The sequence below is a fragment of the Diabrotica undecimpunctata genome, chromosome 4, assembly GCF_040954645.1.
Source record: "Diabrotica undecimpunctata isolate CICGRU chromosome 4, icDiaUnde3, whole genome shotgun sequence".
NCBI lineage: Eukaryota > Metazoa > Arthropoda > Insecta > Coleoptera > Chrysomelidae > Diabrotica > Diabrotica undecimpunctata.
Window position 1 is genome coordinate 84,024,795 of NC_092806.1, and position 27,705 is coordinate 84,052,499.

The following is a 27,705-nucleotide window of genomic DNA, read 5'->3' on the forward strand; positions in this document are numbered from 1 at the left end:
CCCTACATACAGAGGTTTATTAAACGTTACTTCAAGCTTTTTTAATTCGATAACCACCAGATTTTCCTCTAAAATTGTGCAACTATGGAATCGAAAATTTGAAATTAAGTTTGCGGCGCCATAGCGACCTCCCCAAGATTTGGCAATTTTGCAAATACGGTGTTTTTTTATATTTTCCATGGTTTTGCCGAACACAGCGTTGTTCATTAATTTATATAGATTTTTTTCGAAATCTGTTCGAGCTATAGCTATAGCTATTTCGAGTATTTAGCTCGATGTAGGGCTTCAACCAGGCTCCCTGTTTAAATTGTAAAATTTTATGAATTTTCGTTAACTTTAACCCATTAGCATTTGTTTTAAATTTTTATAGTGAACAGTATATTCTTTTTTATCGCTAAGTGTTATTAATTTCGACAATTTTACCCCGCCGCTGGGCGGTACGCTGCGTTCGGCTGCAAACGGAAAATCTTTATGTTTATCATGCAATTCTTGTGGGTATGATAGATCAACTTGTAGCACATATCCTATATCAGAGTTGTCGGGTATTGATGTCACATCAAACGATGTTACATCATCCACCCATTTGAATCCTCCGTAGGGTAAGAGCTGCTCCATTGCAAAACCATACAAATTGTTTACATCCAGGTACATAAGGTACTTAAAAGGCTTTTTAGGATCGTATTCAGACATATATTTATTGTTGGCCTCCGAAAATCGGTTACTACACACGGATATTCCACCTCTTATGGCATTTTCGTAAAACAACACCATGTCTGGATCCTTTAGTAGTTCTAGCCTACACCCAGTATACTTGGGCATACAGTCCCACGTATATCCGGGCATTGTATAGTACCACGCAGGATCCAAACCATAGGTAGAGAAACATTTTTTACGTAATTGTTCGAAAACGTCAGCAAGAAGCAGAATATCTGTTTTTAAATAAATATCGGAATATTCCCCTATAGTTTGAATATTAAAATGCTGAAAAACATATTGTGCATGAGCATACTTCTCATCACTTATAGTTTCATCGTTTAATTTATTGTAAAAATTTTCAATTGAGGGCAAATCTTTTTCATTTAACTTTTCCAAAGAATCAATGTAATCTTAACAGAAAACTCCTTTACGCGTTAGTAGTTTAAATTTATTTTCATCTAAATTTTGAAATTCCCTCTGTAAAATTTTCTTTTCTGAATCAGATAAAATTGAAACTAATTCATCAAGAGAAGCCCCCATAAATCGAAAAGAGTCTATAAATCGTAATTTAATGTTATTTTCATCTGAGTTCAGCGTAAAGGAGATATATTTATCTTTGTTGATGGGAAGTACACTCAAGTGACCTTTTTTACATAAATTTGAAATCATAAAGTGTGAGTCATATCCAGAGAGGTTATGAAATATAATAGGCACTACAAACAATTTTCGAAAGTTCAGATTACATGCTTGGTGTGCGAAACCTCTGAATTTCCCACTGAAATGGTCATGGTCTTTAACGATTATGTCTTTGATCGAAAAACTTTTACTGCAAATATGACACGATGTTGCTGTACTTGCATTTGGTTTTTCAATCATAGGTGTAATTGTTTTTATTTTTGAGTTTACAAATTTCGCAACATCAGCCATACGATTCGCAAACCAATCCATACAATCTGCACCTCGGTAGCTATCGAAATACGAAAGGTTGTCGTCAAAGTTGCATTTTACATAAAAACCGGCACTATATGGAACATGTTTTTGATTTACGGTTTTAGTTAAATTTACGTTGCTTTGGTTATAATTTTCTAATTGACACTCAAAATCTGCATAAACTACAAAAGGAGTAGTTTGCTGATATGTAAAGTTTTTAAATTCGACGTGGCTCTCTTTTGGAAAGTTAATTTTATATTTATTAAATTTAGAACACACTTTTTCATGCTCAACTAATTTATTTTGTTGATGAAAATAATTCATACATCTATCGCAAATAAATTTTTTGTTTGATTGATGTTTGACTGTTCTTATTTAACTGACTACTAACCAGACGCGAAAGATTTTTAATCCAACAATAATGGTATTTAATATCTTCGTTACAATCATCATCAGCTGGTGGAGCATCATAATCATTTAAACGCGGATAATATTTATTTTGAACTAAAAGTAAATTAACGTGTGTGTCCCGTTTATTTTCCGTTAATCTAGCAGGTAATACTGTGTAAAATAATGTTTTGTCTGTTTGAACTAATTCTAAAGCGTAAACATTAACTGAAATATTATTTAATTTCTCAAATTTTGAAATTTTTGTTAGCGGCATAGGACTATCTAAATTCTCTGTTTGTAAAACTTCTGTAAAGTATGGATATGAAGAGGTTTCTTCTGCATGCTTTTTATTCCTAGGAGCCCGAAGAGCGCTTACGATGGCCCAGTAAAAACAATTGTGATCTGTATTTTTAATGTTTATACAAGCATTTTTTTTAAATTGGTTCTGGGAGTCTAATGTAAGACGAAACATTTCCAAGTTGAAATTTATTTATATTAGCAGCTAAAGAAATAATTTTATTTAATGCAAATCCCGAATCTTTTTCGGCAAATTCCGATAATTCGTTTAAAAGTTTATCTACTACATTTCCCTTGAACCATTCGTCTATTTGAGTTGATATATCAATGACATAATTTTTAGTATTAAAATATTTAATCCAAAATCTCATTATCTCCTGATTTTCTAATAAACTCCCCACAAAATACTGTATTTACTTTAAGTGCAGAGTGGGTTTTTAAAATTTTACCGATTTTACTTTTAAAAACTACACAATCTCCTAAAAATTGATTCAAATCCTTATGACGTAAATTAGCTATAATTCCGGTTTTGATTCTACTTTGAAAGCTTGATTGTACATTTTCCCATTTAACCCTCTGACCCAACTTTAAATGAAGACCCGATCCTATATGCCTATTTAAAATTAGTTTTCTAAAATGTTTAAAATGACCCAAATTTGTTTCTATTTTTCTACAAGTGCCTACAGATAATTTGTTTTGTTTCCTACTACGAATTACCTTCTTACATAATTTAATTTGTTTTTGTAATCGTTTTAGCCATACTTCCGCATCTCTGATTGTAAAATTATCAAATAAAATTTTTCGTAATTTTTTAATTGCTAGTACAACACCGTCCGTTTGTTTGATAATATTATCAATATTATTCGAAGACATTTTATTTTATAAAAGAACACTTTACGACAAACAAATTGGAAAAAAAATTTAAAAATTGCTCACCCCTATCCTTTTTTCTAAACGTTAATTTTCGGTTATCCTAAACGATGATAAGAGTCTTTTATTGCCAACGTCTACTTCCCCTTCGAATGTAACAGAATATTTGCCTCCACAAAGTGTCCCTATGGCTGGTTGGTACACTTCCGTCACCCGCTGAGGCAGAAAAACTACTTCGGTTCCCAAATCTAGCAAAACTGCTGGTCCAAATTTGCCCTTCACCACTTTTGCGGACTGTATTGGAAATGGCTGTCCAACTGGTAGTTCTTTTAGTTTTTTTATGGGTTTCCTTTCTGCAATCGAAGACGCACAGTTAATTTTTGCTAGATCCATCTGAAAATATTAACTTGCTATACAAATCTCTATATTTAGAAAATTCACACTAAGACTATTAGGAAATAATAACAAAACGGAAAATCAAAGAAATAATATGTATATTGTTACGAACAAAACGTGCTACGAAAATAAAATAGATAGTAGAATAGAATAGATTATAAAAGAAAGAATATGTATACTGTATGAATAATATCGAGATTTCTATCGAAGGATGCCAAAATAACATTTTTATCGAAATTATATGTATACTGCATAAAAATACAAATAATATGTATACTGTACGAATGGTCGGCCCTTTTATCGAAATATGTATACTGTATAAAAATAGAGAAATAGAAATAATATATATACTGCACGAATGGCTTGTCTTTCAATTTTTTAGTGGTTTACATACACAACTATATATATTTAGAAATTCAAACTAAAAACTATTGGCATGAGATAATAACAAAGCGAAAAATCAAAAATACATATGAAAAAAGAAATAGTATATACTGTTAAAATATACATACCAGAACGAGATATTAAAAAAGAAAGAATATGTCTAGTGTCGAAATAAAATTGAAATTTCTAGCGAAGAACACTAAAATAACATTTTTTATCGAAATAGTGTGTATACAACATGAAAATAGAGAAATAATATGTCTACTGTACGAATAAAACTAAAATTGAGAAATAAAACAAATAAAACGAAGATCGAGAAAAATAATTAAAATTTCTATCTAAGATTACTAAAAATAACATTTTTGTTGAAAAATTATGTATACTGTATAAAAATAGAAATAATATGTATGCTGTGCGAATGACCGGTATTTCAATTTTTTATTGGTTTGCATACAAAACTGTATATATTTAGAAATTCGAACTAAAACTATTGGCATGAGATAATAGCAAAAACGAAAAATCAAAATACATGTAAAAAAAAACATAATATGTATATTGTTATGAATATAAACGAAAATAGAACAAGATATTAGAAAATAAAGAATAGTTATGGCGAATAAACTTGAAATTTCTATCGAAGAACACTAAAATAGCATTTTTTTACCGAAATATAGTGTATACTGCATGAAAATAGAGAAATATTATGTATACTGTACGAATAAAACAAATAAGGCGAATATCGAGAAAAATATGTGTACTCTTACAAAGAATTCAAAAATATGTGAATATACAAGTTAAAAAACAAAATCATACAAAGAGAAAACTTACCTCGGTATATTAGTCACGACACAACTTTTAAGACACAAACAACTTTTTCTTATTGCTAAACAAAGCACAATAAATGAAAAACCGGCGTGCATTCTATTTTATATTGTGGCTTAATTGACGTCACATGCATCTAATATTAAACATTTTCCAGTTTATTCTTGAAAGTCGTGTTGGTTCATGACTAATTATTCAATAGCAAATACTTAGTAACGCAACACATGCAGCATCCGGAAATGCCAATTGTATGTAAAATGCATGTGTGTGTCTAATTCTCGACACCAATATTATATATAAAAATGGGACTCCCTTGGAAAATACCATTATGCAGTAAACTATTTTAAATGTCCAGAAAATACAATTACATGTAAAATGCATATATTATATTCTCAGTACCAATATTATAGATAAAAACGGGACTCCTTGTGAAATAACATTTTCCAATGAAGTATTTATACATATATAATTAAACTGTATACCAAAGGATATGTTTTTTATTTACTAATATATTACAATTCTATAAATTATGTATTTGAATTAAATATTTTTTACTTCACCAAAAAACTTACTCGCTTTATCAAATATATTCTATATACGCGAGAGTGAAATAGCGTCTGCCACTGGAACAGACAATTGTTGGATCGAGTCCCCATATTAGTAGCATTTTTTATTTATTTAATAATTGTAATTTGGATTTAAAAAAATGGGCCTTGATACAAGATTTGGCAGCAATAATTTATAAATTATTGTTGAAAAATGGTAGATGACAAGTGACTACTACTGACGTCTAGCGGATAAAAGTTGCAACTATTCGACAAGATTTGGCAGCTAAATAATTTGTAAATTATTGTTGAAAAATGGCGGATGCCAAGTGACTACTAGTGACATCTAGCGGATAAAAGTTGAACTATAAGTCAGTAGACTCCTTCCACGGCGCGTCGGGGCATGTGACGTCATCTGTCTCTCTCCAACACATTGATAGAACGCTCTCTCTCTAACACATTGATTTCTCTATGCCGGGGGGAACCGGCATAGACACTCTACTAATATTGTTCTGAAGCTATTTTCTTGTGGCATATTAAATGGGAATAAGGCACAATTAAAGGTTAAATTAATTTTTAACGATTTCCGAAGTGGAAATTGAAACGTCAATAAAATTAATTTAACCTTAAATTGTGGCTTATTCCCATTTAAATAGTAATTGTTAAATAAAAGTTTTGTTACAATGAAAAATGTCAATGTGTAAGATGTCAAACGGTTTTTGTAAAAGTAATGGCCCTAACTGTGGAGGTTTGTAAGGGTGCCTTTCATATTTGTTTTTTAAGCATATTTCACATTTATTTATTAAGTTCGAGATCGGGGTTTGCATAGAAGGCCAATAGAAAGTTTGCTTTAGATGTTTATATGTTTCCACTATTCCATTATGGTTTTCTCTGTGATATTTTTCTACACATTCGGCTTGTCGTTCCTCTTCTTCAATATCTTTTAGCCTTAGACCATAAAAACGGATAGATACGCCTTGTACCGAACCGTTAAAGCAAACACCTTCCGCGAAAGTGACGTCACAATTCGGCAAGAGCCCGCTTGGATTCTTAGCAAAGCACTAATAAAATTACCCAATTTTAGGTTAATTTTAATAAAACTTCAATATTTTGTAAAAAATATGGAAGATAAATTATTTAGCAAAGTAATTAATAAATATTTTTGACTTAAATTGTAAAAATAAATGTTTTATTTGAAAGTACATACCTACATATATTATTATATAATATCGTTGGTATATCTCTTCTTGTTTAGTATAATCAAAAATAAAGTTAAAGGAGAGTAATTTTCTTTTGGGTGGAAGTATTGACCAAAAAACAAAATAGCTTTTGTTAATTTACTTCTAACTCTTATTACATTATTTAGTTTTTCACCTTCGTGGTAGAATCTAATGTTGCAATAATGGAAACAAATTATCTTTATTAGATTAAACAAATGGTTTGTTTCAAAATCATGATAAAACATATGTTCTTTGTATGCGTTAAACACAGAACCATGCACGTTACTCATGACATTTAAGATCAATTTTGTCATTAATTTGGAATCGTTTAATTTTTTTGAATTGTACATAAATCTAATTTCGCTTTCAGCAATTTTGCAAGTATGAATGACGTCTTTAGAAGGTTGAATTAAAAAATTTTTTCATATGCTATAATTTTTGTGTCTTATGAATGGAGATTGTAAATTATCACATTAAATTGCACACAAACATATGTCACAATCTAATGTTTTCTTAACTTTCTTAACGACAAACCCAGCGATGTAGTCAACATCACAAACATAAGATGACAATGTTTTTGAAAAACTTAAATTATTTACAGTATAATCCTGATCCTGGGTACTAGTTATTGTTTCCCTATTATTTTCATCAGTTATAAAGTTGTCAATGAGTTGATGATCAACAGTTGTCATTTTCACAGTATTTGTTGTGCTCAATGCTAATATTATGGAAGGTGCCTGTTCTATACAATTAGCCTGGGTAGATCCTGTAACACTTGTGTGCATTCCTCCTGTGTCCTTTTATATGCAGCTTTAAATTGTTTTGCCGTTGGGTTGTTGTTGTAACCTCCATGACTCCTAATAGAACTAAAGAACACTTATAAGTGATCTTAAGTTTATAGGCCAAAAGATACTTCAGACCTCCATCCATATCCTCCACTTAATTTTCCAAATTCCCATTAGTGACTTTAAACTAATGATCATACCAATAAAACCCGTCTTTTTTGGCTTAGATATAGGAGTTCACCATTTTTGGAACACTTAAGTGAACTAAGATATTTTATAGATTCTTCAATTTTTTGAAAAATCGCTTGTTTATTATGTTGCTGTAAACTAGATTTTAGGTGTTTTGCCAATAAAGTTCGGCTATTTAAAATATCAAAAATATTATTGATCTGTTCAATGAAATTTTGAGTAGCTTCGCTATGTACAAATTCTTTTGAGCTTTTATTTCTCAAATAATGTATTGCCTTAGCAACTTTTTGGCTGAACGTTTGGGCAGCTAATTTCACTTTCATTTTTTCCTTATACCAATTTAAATGCCTTCGCGTTATCCTAGTTGCAAGATGAAGGCCTTCCTTTTCTGAAATGTCTACTAATTTTTGCAAATATTCCCATTTAACCGCTTTATTATTCCTGTCAAAAAAAATTTTGTAATAACCTAAAGTATTGCGAATAAGTTTTAACAGATGTGGAGGGTCAAATATTACACATATTGGTTGATTTGCTGCTGGATGTAGAAAATATAATTTATTGGAATTAATTGATAAATCAACTCCAAGTTGTTTAACCTTGCTAATATTTGATGCTGCACCATCAAACATTAAACTGGTAATTGTGACATCAGCTTCGTGCATTATTTTTAAGCACATTTTTATTAGATTACTTTTTTGAACATCTGATAACCCAGCGATTAAAAAGTAACCTATCGGCAGCTTCCATGAATCATTTAAACTATTAATTAAGAATACAATTGCTTCTTTTGCTTTAATTTCGGAAGGATCGCTTTGAGGTTTACTTCCTATGTCAACATACCTAAAATTAATGTTTTCAATTATTTAAATAGAAAATATAATGTTATGGTACTTTTTATAATAACTAATAAATATTAAGCTACACCTACCCTAAAAACTTTTCACCATCCCATTCTATTTTCTGGTGTATAGACATTTCATCGACCATCAAAGCACAGATACATGATTTTCCTTTATTTCTAAGTTCAACTACTTTTTGTTTTAATACATTCTGTTACGTTCTTTATTAATTCTAATTTATTATATTGTTCTTATTTTAATTTATTAAAAAGCACGATAATTTATATCAATTTATTAAACCACTGTACAACAATTTATTTGACCAATAATTACATAATTTATCTAGCGCGAGCTTCTTTTTGACCAACTGTTTTCTCCAAAAAAGTCCTGTTATATACCCACTACCGTTAGACTAGAAACGTCGACGGCCTTCTCGACTAGACAGAGCGGCGAATTGTTCTCAAAACTGGTATGTTTAAATCGGCTCGTCTCCACAATTTTCGAATTGTTGTTTTTATACCAAAGGGGGATCCATCGTGTGTCAGGTAGGCATTACCTACAAAATACGTGAATGAATGAAAATATTAGTAATAAATATATTTACGGTTTTGGGTCGGAATTTATCGTAACAATTCACTGCTTCTTTTTGAAACCCAGGCTCACAAGCTACTACTTGTTACCACTTTTGAAGAGTTAGTGGATGAGGCAACATGTTAGGAAAAGTTTTTCTGACATACAAGTAAGCTTTTGGTGAATAGAAATTAAGAGTGAGAGCAAAGCTTTTTAACTCCGGTGGATATGTTCTCGTGCTCTTAGATTTAAGTAGCTGATTAAAGATAGTTTTTGCAGAAGCATGCATCGTGTCCTAATAAAATAAAAAGCAATAATCAAAACTTGATCGACTAACTACAAACAATATAAAATAATAAACTGTTATACATGCCAAAGCTAAATAGATTACTAATAAGAGTTATTAATCATTTTCCTTTCCCAAAGTTTCAGAGAGGAATCTTCATCGATCATCTGTTTTTCTTTAAGATGTTCTAATAAAGATTTTAAGGTATTTACTTTTTTAATAAGCCTTCTATTTCGTTGTTGCAACATTTTGATTTGTTTGTTTTTATTTTGAATTAATTTGTTTACTACTACTTTATATTCCTGGTCTCTGTTAGACGATCCTAGTTCAAAGTCACCAAGAATGTCTTCGCTTTTTCAAGGGAGGTTCTAAGGCAGTTTCGTCTGAAATTTCTACTGAAATCTTTATGGTGGTAGATTCACTCGTTGTTATATTTATATTTTCCCTTTTAGATCCTGTTGGTTTGACTGAGACAGTTTCTCTTTTTACTGTAAATTTTCTAGTTGTAACTTGTTTAATTAAATGGTTTGGAAAATCGAAAATGCTGGGTACAGCATCTTTTTTTAGTTTTTTTTTAACTTTAACCGTTAGTAATATACGAATCCGCTGTGAAATGTTTGGAGCAAATTTTAGAACTCTTTGTTGGTTTAAAATTTTCACGGCGCATCGCTATAATCCATTTTTTTGCAATGATGAATCTTTAGGAAATCTAAAACAATTTATTTACTTGATCCTTCAGTTTTTAATCTAATTATAAAATGAAAATTATATATGACTCTCTCTCTCTCATATGCATCTATTTTAAACACTTTGGGAGGGAAAAGTAAAATAATAGGTGCTAAATTTCTGGTATGTTTAATTTATGAATCTACTTACCCATGAAATGATATATCTGTTCCTTTTTTTTTGTCGCTGCGTACAATTAAGTGCAGTGCAAGATAACAACATAATTAAAATATTAATATATTGGAAAATTTTTAAATTGGAACACTTTAAAAAGCTTACAACGCCTATAAACACTTCTAATCTCTACCGTTTCTGCCGTAAACTCACTTCACAGCTGTGTGAATCGTTTTATGTTGGCTTCACTCTTCGAGACGAGAGAATAGCATTACGGCATGTCTATCAGTTTTTATGGTTTAAGCTTTTAGCAATTTATTGCAGAATATTGTCTTTACTGAGGGTTTTATTTTCTCTTTAAAATAATTGCAAATGAAAGGTCTAAATTCATGAGGTATTGTAATGGCAAATTTTTGATTTGGTCTTAAGATACTTTGTAATGCATCTACTATTTCTGCTTGCCAGTTGTCGGTGAGAGTTACAGTGTATCGATGTTTATTGAAAATCTTTTTGTATTGTAACTCAAATTTAGCACATTTAGTTTGAAATATAATTTGGTTTGACGATGATTAATTGGCTCGGTGATATTTCCATTCCTGTAATAGGGTGTTCGACAGCGGTGTGTTGTGTGTTGGTATTATTTTGCAAATTTTCAAATTCCTCGAGAAAATTTTTAGCGTCAAAAGCATCAATTGCATCTGGAGGTTCAGCGCATTCTGAACTGGAGCTTAGAGCATTTATTTGAATTCTACTAAGGACATCGGCTACTTGGTTCTTTTTTCCTTTTTTGTATCTAACTTTAACATTGTAATCCCCTGACTTAAGTCGCCAGCGAGTTAATCTAGAAGTACGGTCTTTAACTTTGTAGATCCAAACGAGTGGGTTGTGATCAGTTTCTACTATAAATTTCTGACTGTACAAGTACATACGAAAATGTAGACTGTAGAATGTAAGACTGATCCCCTCGCTATATTAGAAGCATCTGTAGTCAAAACGAAAGGTTTTTCAAAATCTGGGTATTGAAAAACAGGAGCATTGATTAAGAGTTGTTTACATTTTTCGAAATACTCCAAATAATTTGGATTTTTAGGATCTATAACAGCACCTTTACGAGTGCATCTGGAAAATGTGGAAAATGGAGACGTAATCTTCGCGAAATTTGGAATAAATCGCCTATAGAATCCGTTTAATCCTAGAAAAGACTTTATTTCTTTGACAGTTTTTGGTAATGGGTATTTTTGAATGGCTTCAATTTTGCAGGGATTAGGTTTTATAGCTTCAGTGGTTAGTACATGCCCTAGGAATGCCACTTCTTTTGTAAGGAACTCGGACTTATCTAATTGAAATTTTAAATTATGTTTTCTAAAGGTATCGAATATGGTAGTAATGTGAACAAGATGTTCGTGTAGAGATTTAGAACAAATGATGACATCGTCCCTATAGACAAAGACAAATTTGTGAACAAAAGGACGGAAAATATTTTCAATTAGCCTTTCAAAGATTACTGGGCTTACGTAAGAATTCAAAATGATCATGTGGCGCTGAAAATGCTGTTTTTTGAACAGAGTTAGGACGAATCTCGATTTGGTCATAGCCTTGAGCCAAGTCTAGTGTTGTAAAATATGTAGCCTTACCTAAATTGTCTAGGATTTCATCTATTTTTGGTAAAGGATATCTGTCATCTATAGTATTTTCGTTTAGCTTTCTATAATCTATAACCATTCTGAATTTTTTCTTGCCTGAAGCATCAGCTTTTTTCGGTACCACCCACACTGGGGCCGAATAGAGAGAAATTGATGGTCTAATAATTTTATCATCTAATAATTTTTGTACTTGTCGACTAATTTCTTCTTGCATCGCTTTAGGATGCATTTATCCATGAACATAAATAGGATTTTCATCTTTTGTTTTTATTTCATGCTTCACTGCTGACGTGAAAGATAAACTCTTTTTCTCATCGTAAAATACATCTCTGTATTTTTTGCAAAGGTTAAGTATTTTATTTTTTTCTTCATTATTTAAATGTTGTGTACGAATATTAGATTCTAGTTGAAATTTCATACTCATCAAGTTTTTGAACCTGAATAGGTTTTAATAATTTTATCGGATAAGGGAGTGTCAAATTATTAATGAAACCGTTTTTTGCTGTGTGTATGGATTCCGGTAATGTAAAATTCTGTAAGTCTACACGGGGTACTAGAATTTCACCGTCTAGGACGTTAACTGGAATTTTGTAATATAATTTCTCAAAATGGAAGTAATTTTGTAAATTGTTAAAGTTAATGTTTTAGTTGAATAATTTAGTATGGAGTGAAAACGTTCTAAATCATAATTTCCAAGTAGAATATCAAAATCTTTGCTCCAATTTGCGATTCGTGCTTCAATGGGAACATTTATGCCATATTCAGATAATAAAGGGGTTTTAATATTTTGGAAAAATTTTGTGGTACGATTCATAGAGGTTAATGTGAAAGGTTTTCTGTATATGTGGGATTGATTGAAATATTTTGCAGCTTTCGGTGAGATTACAATATCGGATCCTCCAGAATCTATAAGAACTTTAAGACGAGTCATAGGCGTAACAAAATAAGGTAGCCGGGCAGATTTTTGTATATTACTAAGATTTATACAAGAGGTGGTTGTTCTTCGGGAGATACTAGGGGAAAATCCTGATAGTTTTGGTCGAAATAATCTTCCGTTACTTGTTTGGAATCACAGTTTTCAATGTTAACTTCGGAATTATGAGTTTGATTATCAGCAATATTGAAATGATGGCCATTAGTGGTAACGGTCATGGGTTGGTGATTTCTCGTGGAGGATGTTAGAACGCCACTCATAGGAGAATGTGGGTTTTGTTGAGTTTGTGGGTCCCTATATTTATTTATTCTATGTTGTGCATTTTGTCGAAAAGTTGGGGGTTGATTATTTCTAGATGAACTATTATTATACGATTGAGAAGCAAAATTAAAATTTGGTTGTGAAGTATTATTAAAATTTGTTTGATTATTCTGTAATGGATGCCTGAAGTAATTTGACTGCATGGTCGAGAACTTTGTGGGCCTATTATTATTATGATTATTACGTGAAAAATGGTTTGGATTATGTGGTCTCTGTTTGAGCAAAGGTTTTCTAGTTTGTTGGCTTTTTGTTGCCGGTTTCTATGATTATCATAAGAAATACACTTTTGAAGTGCTCCTTAAAGTGATTCTATTTCAAAATGCTACAAATATTCGCAGTATGGTTCATTCATACTGGAACAAAAAGTTTTTAAGACAATGTTCTTAAAATATGGAGTTTTGAAATTTACAGTAGCAGGATTATCATTTAAAGTAATATGTTAAAGCAGATCATTTAAATTGGTGGAAATCCTTTGATGATACTGATCATAAGATTCGTTATGTTTTTGAACTATTGTCGATAACTGAGTTACCAAAATGTCTTCTGACCTTCTATCTCCATATTTAGTTAATAAAGCAGGACGAATATCTGTCCAGCTTAATTTATTAGAATAAATTTTTAATAATTTTTAATAATATTTAATAATTTATTTAAAAAATTTCTCGGATCTCCTTTTATACGAGATACAATGTGAGTATTAAGAATAAATAACTGAGGTTCTGTACGTTCTTGTTTACCTAAGAATGTTAACAAGTTATCTACAGTTTTGATAAACGTAGAAAGATCTTCTTTAGACAAAAATTCTGGTAACGTGGAACATAGGCTAGCAATATCGCTATTAGTGACAGGCATTTTGGAATTTTTCTTAGAAAATACGGATTTTTTATTACAAGAAATGGAAGTTCTTAGATTAGAGGTTGACGAGTTATCAATAATATTTAGATTCAAATTGTCAAATAATGAATTTAAATTTTCAACACTGTTTTGAGAAATATTGTTAAAAGTGCTCATAAAAATTAAGGAAAGAAAGGAAAAACTTACATAAGGATGATCACAGTTGATTTCCAATGCATTTTGTTGAATATTCTTTCTTCTCCAAGATTCGATCGGTCTCGTTAAACAACTAAATTGACCAGGAAACTCTGATGTTTCTGTACGATGTTGATCCTGTTCGCAGCGCCAAATATGTCACAAGCACTTGAACTTCTCAAAAAATATATTTTAATTTCAAAATGAAGCTACAATTTACAAAGATATTTACTACAAATAAGAACTAATAATAATTTTTGTCGGCTTCTTCCTTCCCCCCTCTGGTCTTCGAAATTTGCTGACTCTAGATAATCGGGGAGCATCATATATATATATATATATATATATATATATATATATATATATATATATATATATTAGTTTTTAGAGAGAATTAAACCCTTACTTTCTAATAAGTGACCTGGAATAAAGGCATTTAAATTTTCTTCCTTTAGTTTACTATTATTTATAAGACTATTTGCATCATGTATACAAGTTACTACTACCTTCATTCTGTTCCTACCAATTCCCCTTACTTGAAGGATATTAGAAATTCCTAGTTTTTTGTACAAAATATGACCTATTGTAATTGGATGTAAGCGACCAAGATCGGTGTTATCTATCCTTTCAATATATTCACAAAAATATTTTCAAGTTTATACTTATCTGAATTTATGTTAAATCCTCTATTTTTTAACGGTATCACGTTTTCTTCAGGCTCCATTACTTCAGATGACCTAACAATATTGTTAGAGGCACTTAAAAGTGTCCTCGAGTCAATGCCAGTCCCCATAGGAGAAAGTAACAAATTTTTAAACACTATGCGAGTATGTTTTTATTAAACACTACAATTTAAAAAAACTAGCGGAAAAAAATTAATTTTAAATTACGCGGTATTGCTTTAAATCCAATGAAATAAACTTTAAAATGCGGAGAGTATTTAAAAATGCGTATTCATACTTTGACAGCTATTTGACAATTGTGATGGTTTTTATTTATTTTATATTATTTTATTTTCTCCGGGCGGAGAAACAAATTTAGTGTAAGCGATTTAAAACGCATAGCAACGTGGAATATAAGAACACTTTATGAAGCAGGAAAATTAACAACAGTCATGCTAGAAATGGAAAGATTAGACATACAAGTATTGGGCCTTTCAGAAGTTCGATGGCTAAAGTCTGGAAACTACACCAACGATAATAATACTATTTTCTACTCAGGCAAAAGCACTGAAAAACACAGCCATGGTGTTGGTATTATTATCAACAATAATTTAAAAGAGTTTGTGACAAATTTCATTCCCTTTAACGAACGTATGATGCTACTTCAGCTGAAAGCCAAACCTCTAAACATAAATCTAATCCAAGTGTATGCTCCAACATCTGATAGCAATGATGCTGAGGTCGAATAATTCTACGCGGACTTAGAGCTGTTAACAAAAAACATAAAGAAGCAGGAGGTAAAAATAATTATGGGCGACTTTAATGCTAAAGTCGGTCGAGGAAAAACTGGAAATATAGTAGGAAATTTTGGGTTAGGTAAAAGAAACGAAAGAGGAGACAGACTAGTCCAGTACTGCCAGGAGAAAGAACTAGTCATAACAAATACATACTACGACCTACCCTTACGAAGATTATACACGTGGACTTCTTCAAAAAATAACACCAACAATATAATCAGAAACCAAATAGATTTTATAACGATCAACAAAAGGTTTCGTAATGGAGTACACAGTGCAAAATCCTATCCAAGCGCAGATGCAGATACGGACCATAATCTATTACTAGCAAACGTCAACATTAAACTCAGAAAACCGGAGAAAAAAGTTAAAACCACCAAAATAAACATCAAAAACCTAAAAGACGACAACTACCAACAGCAAATAAACGCAGAAATAAATAAATTAACTGAAGGAATCGTTGAATGGGCAGATATGAAAAAAGCCATACTAAAAGCGGGAAAAGAGGTCCTAGGCGAAGAAGAGAAAACCACTAAAAAAGACTGGATGACACCGGAAATAGTTGAGCTAATAACTGAAAAAAGAAAATACAAAAATAAAGATGAAAATAAATATAAAACCATCAAGAATAAAATCAAATATGAAATCCGAAATTCTAAGGGGGAATGGATGAACGAAGAATGCCAGGAACTGGAAGAACTCAGCAACAAACATGACACCTCAAACTTACATAAAAAAATGAAAGAACACACAGGCAACACCAGACAAAGAAGAACACTCATAACAAGAGATAATAATGGAGGAATACTTACTGAAGAGTGCAGAATAAAGCAAGTATGGGAACAATATATAATCCATCTGTTCCATGACGAGAGGGAAAATGAACAAGATATAGGTGAAGAAGAACAATACCTACAAATTTTACCCTCAGAAGTAAAGAATGCTCTACAGAATACAAAACAAGGAAAAGCACCGGGTCCTGATCAAATTCCAGTTGAACTGTTAAAAGCCCTAGATGACGGTAATATAAAGAGGCTCACCCGGAAGAATGGCTTAAATCGATATTTTTACCTCTACCAAAAAACAACAATCCCAAATCATGTAATGACTATTATAGATTGATAAGCCTAATGTGCCACCCTTTAAAGATTCTCTTGAAAATTGTTCAAAACCGAATTTATAAGAAATGTGAGGAGCAGATAGATGAAACGCAGTTTGGCTTCAGAGGAGGCATGGGTACAAGAGAGGCATTATTTGCGTTGACGGTACTCTTGCAGAAATGTCGGGAATATAACAAGAGTGCATATGTATGCTTCATAGACTTTAGGAAGACCTTTGACCGAGTGCAGCATATGAAGTTAATAGATGAATTAAAAAACATCAATTTAGACAAAAAAGACATTGAGTTTATTAAGGCCATATACTGGAACCAGAAAGCAGTAGTAAAGGTGAACGATATAGAAACAAATAATATACCGATTGCGAGAGGGGTTAGGCAAGGATGCGTCTTGTCTCTGACGCTTTTCAACGTGTACTCACAGGTCATATTCAGAAAAGCCTTATGGGAAAGAAAAGAGGGAATAAAAATTGGGGGAGAAATCATAAACACCATCAGATTTGCAGATGACACGGTAATTATGGCTGAGAGTATAGAAGAACTACAAACTTTACTGGATGCAATAAATAGTGAATGCATTCAAATGGGACTTGACATCAACACTAATAAGACCAAATTTATGATAGTATCAAGGAGTCCAATAAATAATGAACAACTAACTCTTGGTGGACAGCAAATAGAGAGAGTGACAAAATATAAATATCTGGGAGCTTACATCAACACAGAATTAGATCAGGGTACGAATAGAAATGGCAAGGGCAGTGTTCTTAAAATTTAAGCAATTGTTCTGTGATAAAAATCTGAATACTGCGCTGAGACTGAGGTTTGTTGAATGTTACGTCTGGTCGCAACTATTGTACGGTGTAGAAACATGGACATTAAAAGCGCAAATAGTTAAGAAGCTTGAAGTTTTTGAATTTTGGATATACCGGAGAATGTTGAGAATTCCGTGGACTGCCAGGGTCACCAATGGGGAAGTGCTGAGAAGGATGGGTCGAGACAAAAAATTGTTGAGAACAATAAAAGTACGCAAGACTGCATACCTTGGACGCATACTGAGGAATGATAAGTATAGTCTTCTGCAGGTCATCATGCAGGGTAGAGTCGATGGCAAAAAGGGAATAGGTAGAAAGAGGAAGTCATGGCTGTGAAATATTCGAGACTGGACAAACATGACTGTAGACGAATTATTCCACGTTGCAAAAGACAGAGAAACTTTTAAAAATGTGGTCGCCAACCTCCGTTAATGGGGACGGCATAGGAAGAAGAAGAAGATTTTATTTTATGTTAATTTATTTTATTTTATCTTATTTTATTTTATGTACTGGCTCCTTGGAAGAAAATCGGAGCTGATAATACGTAATAAGCTAATGATATATAAACAAGTACTGACGCCAGTATGTACGTATCATTTGTGATTCAATGTTTTCAGAATAAAATAGTGCGAATAAGTGAATATAGATTAACTTAATAATGGATTTAATCACCAGCTGCCAAATGAAACAGACTGAGCATATTTTATATCGGAGATGGCGCTACGGTAGGTGGTGCTTCAAACTGGAAAAACAAGAACAGAATTATATGGCGTAGGTAACTTGATAGGGACTACGCCTTCTAAGGGCTTCTTAATATTGTTTTGAAGCTATTTTCTTGTGGCATCTTAAAGCAATTAATATTCTAATGGGAATAGAAATTAATTAATTAAGCTTAATTTATTAATGTTAGTATTTTGAGAACCATTTCCGAAGTGAAAATTGAAACGTCAATAAACTTAAATTTAAACTTCAATTGTGGCTTATTCTCATTAAAATAATAATTGCTTCTAAGGTCTGTAGCACCACTGATCTCGATGATGATGATAATGATTTTCAATGCTAAACACTTTTTACACGTTTACTCTTAAACATAAATTGGTATTTTATTTGCTTTTTTTTTAGACTCTTAAATCAAAACTTCCCAATTTTGTGGATAAAATGATGCATGTATCTTCAGCCTTAAATAGAACGAATATGTTGAGTAACGCAAATATAGTACCTTTATTAGAAAAACCGTGGGATCCTGTGTCCATTAGTTTAATGCAGGATAAACCAAAGAAACTACCGGGAACTCCTATTATACTGATTGTGCCATCAGGTACTGCAGTCTCCAAGATGGTACAAAAGTGGACGAAATTGCTTACCAATTTAGCTACAGTTATTACCATACAGACGAGCTTTGGTCAGTTTTGTTTTTAATATACAATATCTAGTAAGATTAAGAATAGTGACAATAAAAATATGTTTACAGGTTCAACTGGTCATCGAATGACCATTCCCAGTATACTGGACCAACTTTTTGCAATTACCAGGGGAAAAATCCAAGATATAAGAGAAGAGTATCCTGGTAAAAATATCATTCTCGTTGGATTCAATAGTGGAGCAGCGTTGGCAATGCAAGTAGCACAAGTTGAGCCAGTTTTATGCGTTGTTAGTATAGGATTTTCTCTTTTAACTGTACAAGGTAAGTCAGAAAATATAGTTTGTGGCTTTATAGGATTATATGATAAACTTTGTTTTATGCCACTACTCCAGTCCTCAGAGACGAAAATGCCACTGAACTTTTAAAAATCGTACAAACAAGCTGAATTTGGCTGAGAATGTCAATTTTGAGACCACAAAAAAGGTACAAAAAGTTGGCTTCTACTAAAACCCCCCTCGTAGGTGGGGGACGGAAAACATCGATTTACCAAGAATCTGAACGCCGTAGAAAAAAATGTTTCAAACAAGAAAGGTAGCCGAGATAATTTTGAACAAAAATGATTAATAACACTTTTCTGTGGACTGAACTTTAAGAAACAACGCTTGGAGCGACCGGCGATTTTAAATGTCAGTTACGCGCGTGAAATCAATTTTTTATTAACGTGAATAAAATTTGTATTAACACAACGAGAAAAATTATATATCTTTTGATCAAAGAGCCTATCGACAAAAATCAAAATGCGTTGTAAACGTGAAAAGTGCAGCTTTCGTACTAAATTTTTGCATTTTGCTGTATATGAAGTCAGTTTCTATAAAGTTGTTGAATAAATAAACGTTGCACGATTTTTGCCATTTTTTAGCATTCTCATGAGATTAATATAATTTATCACTTCCATTGACCGGTCACTATGGTATTTCCATTGTTGAGGCTAGTCTTCAGAACCTATAAGATGAAATTTTGTTTGAATGACTATTTTAAACAAAAAAACAAAATTTGTTTAATTTACTAATGTTTGTATTTTGAGAACGATTTCCGAAGTGGAAATTGAAACGTCAATAAACGTACTTTAACCTTTAATTGTGACTTATTCCCATTTAAATAGTAATTACTTTAAAATGCCACAAGAAAATAGCTTCAGAACAATATATATATATATACATATATATATATATATATATATATATATATATATATATATATATATATATATATATATATATATATATATATTAATGTGATATCAAGAATTTTAATTTTAAAACTTTACAAAAATTATATATAAAACATTATTTAAATTTTTGATTTATGATTTATATCACACCTTTCAATTTTGTTATCTCAGGTTTTACTCGTGCTTCAATATCTATACTTTACAGCTGATGGGTTAGGTCCAAAGAATAACGGAATAAAACAACATAATATGATATGAAAATAATGTAATAAAATAAACTGATTAAAATACCTCCAAAAATTATTAGCATACAATGTTTATCAAACAAAATTCGTTCTACGTACGTGAACCTTCAATAATGCATGGATAATATAATACAATTACAATCTAAAATACAGCTTATTATTCTACATAAACAAATCAAATAATATTCAGTGTCCTTCCTAATGCAATTTTGATATATCGATTGTACCAAGAAAAATTTGTATGAATTATCCAATTCTCTCCACAGCTCCGTGTCCCCTCCTAGAACAAATTTGATCTCTTTCGACTATCGACAACTTATTCACACGTTACTAATATGATATAATATTTTTTTTACCCAAAATTCTCAAATTGAATATATTATTAATGTTTCTCCCGTTGAAACGCTTCCTCTGCCTTGAGTTATCCAATTCCCCGTTCTATGCAAAATGAACTATCAGTTCTCAGCAGCCTCCTATGTAATTGGCAATATTAAAGAAGATATTGCAATTTAGTGTCTTCAATGCTCTCCTTCGAATGCACGTACCTTTCCAATGATGCCAGCCTCTTTTCCTTTCGCCAAACTTAATCTCTCGTTCCGAAATAAACAGCGATACGTAGAATACAAGTAGGAAAAGTTTACTTACAAATTTGTACCAGATCAGCTACCGTCGGACACACTTACTTCACAAACTCACAACTTATTCTTTATCACTTACTACCCTTGGAGACCAACTTGAAAACCAACCATTCACTTTAAGAAACTGGAACTAACTAACTATCTCATCTCACCTATCCATCCATCCAACCTCTCATACACACCCATTTCACGACTTTCCAAATTCTCGGCCAATCAGACATTTGCATACCACTTCCACATAAAATCAGAAATACCTACAAACTTTCCTAATTCATATTATTTCTACAATGACACTTAATTTCTACTGGGTATTTACATTTTCCGAAAGATCATTTACTTATTAACTATTTTTATTGTCTGGTTCATGGCGCAAACCCGGATTACGGAACACTTTATGGCTTTAGGGGGAAAAACCATCGTTAACTTCTATTCATTGTACCCGCACTATTTACTTGTTATATTTATACAAAAGATTATTTATGACTAAGATTACGTTTGGTTAATTCCAGGCAGCTCGGAGTATTTTTATTTTCTATAATCTCTGAAATATTGATTTCATCGTCCATTTAATATTTTTATTTTTCAATTTTGCATACCACAACAATATATATATATATATATATATATATATATATATATATATATATATATATATATATATATATATATATATCTAGCGGTTAATGTAAGCTCCGTTCTAAAACGGTATTATACTAACTCCAGGCGAATATACACCGTGTATATTATTATCTGGGTAGCGCTTTATGTGGACTCCGACCAACACGTCGGATTAAGTGGACTCCGTAATAGGTTAAAACACTTTTGGGATCCGTATACATTTCTTTGCGTACACAACCAGACTCCTCCGATGTTGCCAATAATTTGATTAGTCGTAGATTTTGAAATTTTACAGCAGGTACGTTTTGGAACTTCAAATTTATTTAAATATCAATTAATTTAGTCATCGAGAAATTTCACAAATACGTACTTCGTTATTGTAGTTAAATATTTTATGGTGGTAATTTATATTACTTGCTTTAATTATAGATAAACTGAAATTAGTGTCTATTATAAACTTTGAAAAGGCAAGGGTCCATTTTTATATACTAGTATTTTTTTTAATGCATTGGCACTGAAACATTTATTATATTATAAATGTACGTTCCGATTTTTCGATTGCCACAGTTTATGACGAATAAAATATTTGTTTCATGAAGTAGTAAAATTTGAATTATAACAATTTATAAATCATTCTTAAAATTCCAATTTTTTACTGTCTAATTTCAGTATTTCGATTTTTAAATGTAGGGAATTCAATATCCTATATACTATATTTTAGATACACATAAACACATGGATACACTTATGGCAGATACTAAAAGAAGAAATATTTCGGTACCTTAGTGTAACTTGATTCTCAGCAACGTATCTATTACAATTACATATAATATGTTCGGTCTTATTGTTTTAAATGCTTTGTGCTTGTACAAGCTATCATTATTTCAACTTTAAATAATTGTGTTTTTGTATCTTTCGCTGTCAGGCATATCAAAATTTAATATTTAATTTAGAAGTAAATGTATATATAATATTCTTTTTTTTTGTCATTTGGTTTAAATATACTTATATTCTTCTTGCTTATTTATTTTTATTCGTAATACTTATTAACGTACTTAATAACGTACCCGTTTTTGCAAAAAGCAACAACGGGTACAAAAGATATCGGGTATCAGGGGTGGTATTTGTCAATCTAAATGCCACTTACGACATATCAAATTAGAGGACATTTCTCCAAAACTGTATGACATCGCCTTAGATAAAAACATCACGTGTTTTATCCGCGTATATCTACAGAACAGAAAATTTTTCGTATCATTCAATGGTAAGATGAAGAACGCAGATGAATGGTCTCGCTTGGGGTAGCGTAATGGCACCTACGATGTATTACATTTACACAAATGATTAACCGATACCAGTAGATACTAGGACTTTCATGTAGACGATACATTGCACAACCAAAACTTTTGTTGCTGAAGTGAAAAAAATTCTAAATGATGCCTTAAATATAATAAAAATAAACTACGAATTAATTTTAAGCCAAACCCCGAAAAATCTTAGGAGCGCTCCTTTAATTTGTCTAAGGCAGACGCTGTCACAAAACTGAATATCTAATCTAATATAAATCTAATATAATCTATAATCAAATGACATTCACCCAATGACACCCAAGTGACATTCTTCTAGTTTCTTTCATACCAGTTTTACAAGTTTGACATCTTGGCGTCTATGCATGTGTCCGATCTACCTTAAGCGATTTATTTTCCTGAACAATATCGTTATAAGAGCTTTCTTTATTCAGTATAAGTTCTTATTATATACGGATTTGTACTGATATAATAAAGAGGTTAAAAATTTTTAGAAGAATTATGCTCTGTATTTCTTTAGTGACATTATTATTAACCGTGATTATTGATCTAAGATATTTAAAGTATTCCATACTTTCGAAATTGAAGTTGTTGACTTTATTATTTTATCTAGATGTATTGAATTGCTCTCTTCTCTTGATTCGCTTGTATTTGGTTTTCATTTTGTTGATTTTAAGTGAAACATTTTTCGTACTCTCTTCACTTTGTTAAAGATGTCGTTTGCGGACGGGAGAGAGTTTCTTATGAAATCAATATCATTAGCATATGCTAGGAGTGCTTTGTACCTTGGTCCATTAATGGACTGCATTTTAAATATGCGTTATTTCTATTTTACTAAGCTGTTCATACATTTTTTAAATATTTAAATCGAGAATCTGTATTTATTCGACTGTTTTATAACACAGTTTCTTGGCGCCTATTTTAATCTCTGTTTTTTTGGTTCGGTTATCATTATTACAAAGATTTTGCGGGATATCGACATAGGGAACTCGGTGGTATGTCCTTAACGTTTCCATAACCCACGTTCGAATATTTGTCTTACTGTAAAGTCATGACGATTTTACTAGGAAATATAGTGCTATTTAATAATAATAAAGTTCAAGCAACAATTCCTATATGCCTAACTTGGTACTGATATCTCTGCTCCCCGATCCCAGGTAGCAGTCAGGAAAACATTAAAACTGCTACACTCATGTTTCTTATTATCCAACGATTAGCCAGTCCAGGACTATACGCCTTATTATAGTACTGATATTGCTTCTGCCCCTCATAAGTGAACATAATATTCAAGGAAGGTTTTGGAAATTTAATAGGATTTTATATATTAGAATATTATTTCTCTGAGAACGTGAAGAATATCTATTTGCTATCCGGTTTAATTCATAGATTAAATATTAGAATGCTATAGAATAATGCTACAAGCAGTAAAAAAAAACGGTCTAATAGTCAGTAATCAGAAAGCCAAATAAATGTTCTTTAACATACAAAAGAAAGGATGTAGGGTAGGGCATAACGTAACAATAAACCCATATAATTTTGAAATATTGCAGCATTTTGGGTATCGTAGATAACGTTGTCACATAAGAAATAAAATGGAATAGTCAGGTAACTAACTGATGTATATATAACCCTCATAACAATTTTAAATCCAGAAGTCTAATACGAATCCCTAAAATCGGGATATATAAAATAGTGATTAAACCAATGCTATTGACTGGATACATGACGAGAACGCTGACAAAACAATGTAAGTAAAACTCAGATATTAATTAGATCAGTATTACTAGAAAAGGCATAAGAAGTATTGCCAAGAAATGTAGAGCATATAGTGAAATCTAAATATCGTAGAATAAGATATTCAGACAGTATCGAGCGAGAACATTATTGATGAGGAAAGGGAGATCCATCGCTGAGAAAGTGAGAAACTAATTGTCAAAAGCAAAGGGTACTTTGTAATAAAATATCCGTACTCTAAAGCATAAGCATGTCTTTTCCTACTCTTTAAGTAAGTGATTGATTCGACCGTTACTTGATGGAAATTTATTTTATCTGACAATAAAACAGGTATGCGTTTACATGTTATAGCCTGTAACTGAATAAGTTGAAGAGGGGACAACTGTTTGTCTCAAGTTGGTCATTCAGAATTATGGTTGTATTTTTTAATTTGCTGATTTTCTTAAATTCTAATTTCCGTAGAATCTAAAAATACCTTAAGGTATTTTATTTTATTTTATTTTAAATATAGTTTTTATTTTAAATATAGTTTTTTAGTAATGAAAATACGTAAACAGAACCTTTAATATACATGTAACCTTTGATCTCTGGGATAAACCCATCTCCTGAACAATAGCGCCGATATATTTATTTGAAATTTTGTACACTTATTTTACCCGTTTATGTCCTTATTATCCATATATGAGTTGTCACCGATATGATAAACTCACTTACTTTTCACAAAGAGACTCTATATTAAGTACGGTGATTACTATACATCTGATTCGAAATATCGTCGAAAAGTAACAGTATGTAAAATTAAAATTGTTAATGAAAAGTTAAAGATTAGCCATTTCTTATGGGTTTCAAAAGAGAAGCCTTTACGAAAATTTAAGTACTAATTAGACCACCGTAATCGGACGTACCCTGGGTAATGAATAATTAATTAATTGGCTAATCACCCGTTCAATATGATTTTTGTCAAATCGGTCCTTTTTAGGACCAACTATTCTAATTATGTCCATATAATATTAAGGGCATATCTAGGGATAAAGACACTTTACTTTACTTAACTTTATCAGACATGTGCGCTTAGCACAAATGTGACGTATTTCTAGTGCAGAAACATATAGAGGGCCAAACCTAGGGTATTTGGTATTAAACGGATCCCTGAAAATCACATAATAAATATAAAAGTGCTATCTCTGCCGGCAAGAAAGTAAAGCAAAACTTAAATGAGAGGACAAAACCAGTCAGCTGAGGTAACCTTTCAACTATGTTGAGCTTGGATCCACTATCTACGTATATAATGAACAATATTACGGTTCCTGACTGAGGATCTGAGCACAAAGCTTATTATAAAATTGGTACCAAAAACACAACAATTACTGATATCCAAAGTCTGCAGACAAGCAAAGCAAAGACAAAGTTGTTACCTTGCTTAAACCTGGCAAAAACTCCAACGACCACAAAAGCTATCGGTCAATATATTTATTTTGTCAGCTATATAAAATACTTCTGCATATAATCCTTAATATAATTTTACCGATAATAGAACATTTACACAATCCATACCAGTAAATACTATGACTTTTATTACGTAGACGATACATCTCCTGTTGCACAACCAAAAACTTTTGTTGCTGAAGTGGAAAAAAATCTAAATCATATCTTAAACACAGTAAAAAAATAGATACAAGGTTGAATGCTCGAATAAATGAACTTTGATAAAATAAAGGCAGATATCGAGCACAGTTTTATTAATTAAATGTTGCCCAAGTTCTTTCGCTCCCTAGAGCATCTTCAGGGGTATCTGAAATAAGCCAAGAAATGTTTTTTTAAAGGAAGAAATTTGTAAAGTTGAACATAACACGACACTAGACAAGGACAAACAGTTTAAAATTATTTAAAAAACTCGAAGATACATTCTGGTCCACAACAGGAGAGAGAATGGCTCCCGGTATTAACGGAAATGTTAAGGCGACATGTGACATATGACATTTTGGATGGCAGTCACAATCATGTAAATGTGATCTGCACATTTTAAAATTCTATGTAACTAAGCATTGACCAAAGGTCCGACTAACACTACTATAGGAAATTAACTAGATTAATCTAGTTAAAATATTCTATATGTCATATTTCATTAGTTAATTTCGTGTAGTATTGTAAGTTGGACCTTTGGTCAATGCGTAGTTACATAGAATTTTGAAATGCCTAGATCAGATCTACATGATTGTGACTGCCCATCCAAGCTGTCATATGTCACATGTCACCTTAACATTTCCGTTAATACCGGGAGCCATTCTCTCTCCTGTTACCGACCAGAATAGCTTCGACTTTTTTAAATAATTTTAAAGTGTTTGTCCTTGTCTAGTGTAGTGTTATGTTCAACTTTATGTTTATTTTGTGTTTCTGACATTCTGCAATTATTGTTGGATAGTCCAAAATTGACAAAGTAAGTCTAAAACGTTAATCACAAAAAACTTTTATCATCCATTAACTTCGACTTTTTATCAAGGTTAATCAATTTTTTCATTTAAAAAAACGTTTCTTGGCTTATTTTAGATGCCCCTGAAGATGCTCTAGGGAGCTAAAGTACTTGGGCAAGATTTAATCAATAAAACTGTGCTCGATATCTGCCTTTATCTTATCAAAGTACAATAAAAATAGACTATGAATCAATTTTAAGCCAAACCCCGGAAAGAGTCAGGTGTGCTCCTTCAATGTCCCTAACAGAGACGCTTTCACAAATCTGAACATCCAATAGTGTCATGAAATTCTTAAACTCTGGACTTGCTATAAATACCTTGAAGATAATTTGTATCACACCTTGTCATTCGCAGAACTTCACTACAACTAAATGGCAAACTACAACCAGAAAAATAATATACTTCGCAAACTTTTCAGCTAAAAATGGGAAGCACATCCTTCAATCTTTAAAACGTAGACGTAGACGTAGACGCTTGCACTCTACGCTTTTGCTGCCGAATATACCTTGCCAGTATGGATGACACCAACACATACTTAATACATAGATTTTGCTATAAATTAGTCAGCCAAATTCAGCGAATATTAAGACTGACATCCATACATAAGCTCTAGAATATCGTAGCTATCAATCCACCTACTATCCAAAGATAAGTAGCTAGAGAAGAACGAAACCAAGTCTAGATTCGCAACATCCGCAAAAGAATAAGCTGCTCCTCACCA

General features: G+C 31.7%; 1 protein-coding gene across 2 annotated transcripts in view; it reads left to right on the forward strand.

The window, feature by feature from the left end:
* Rcd1 (Reduction in Cnn dots 1) overlaps window positions 1-27,705 on the forward strand; it is a 340,758-nt gene that overhangs the window by 142,191 nt on the left and 170,862 nt on the right. For both annotated transcript variants that reach the window (XM_072529866.1, XM_072529867.1), the window contains exons 4-5: window positions 18,500-18,779; window positions 18,849-19,061. In XM_072529866.1, coding sequence (XP_072385967.1) covers window positions 18,500-18,779; window positions 18,849-19,061 — 493 coding nt within the window. The remainder of the gene's footprint in view (window positions 1-18,499; window positions 18,780-18,848; window positions 19,062-27,705) is intronic.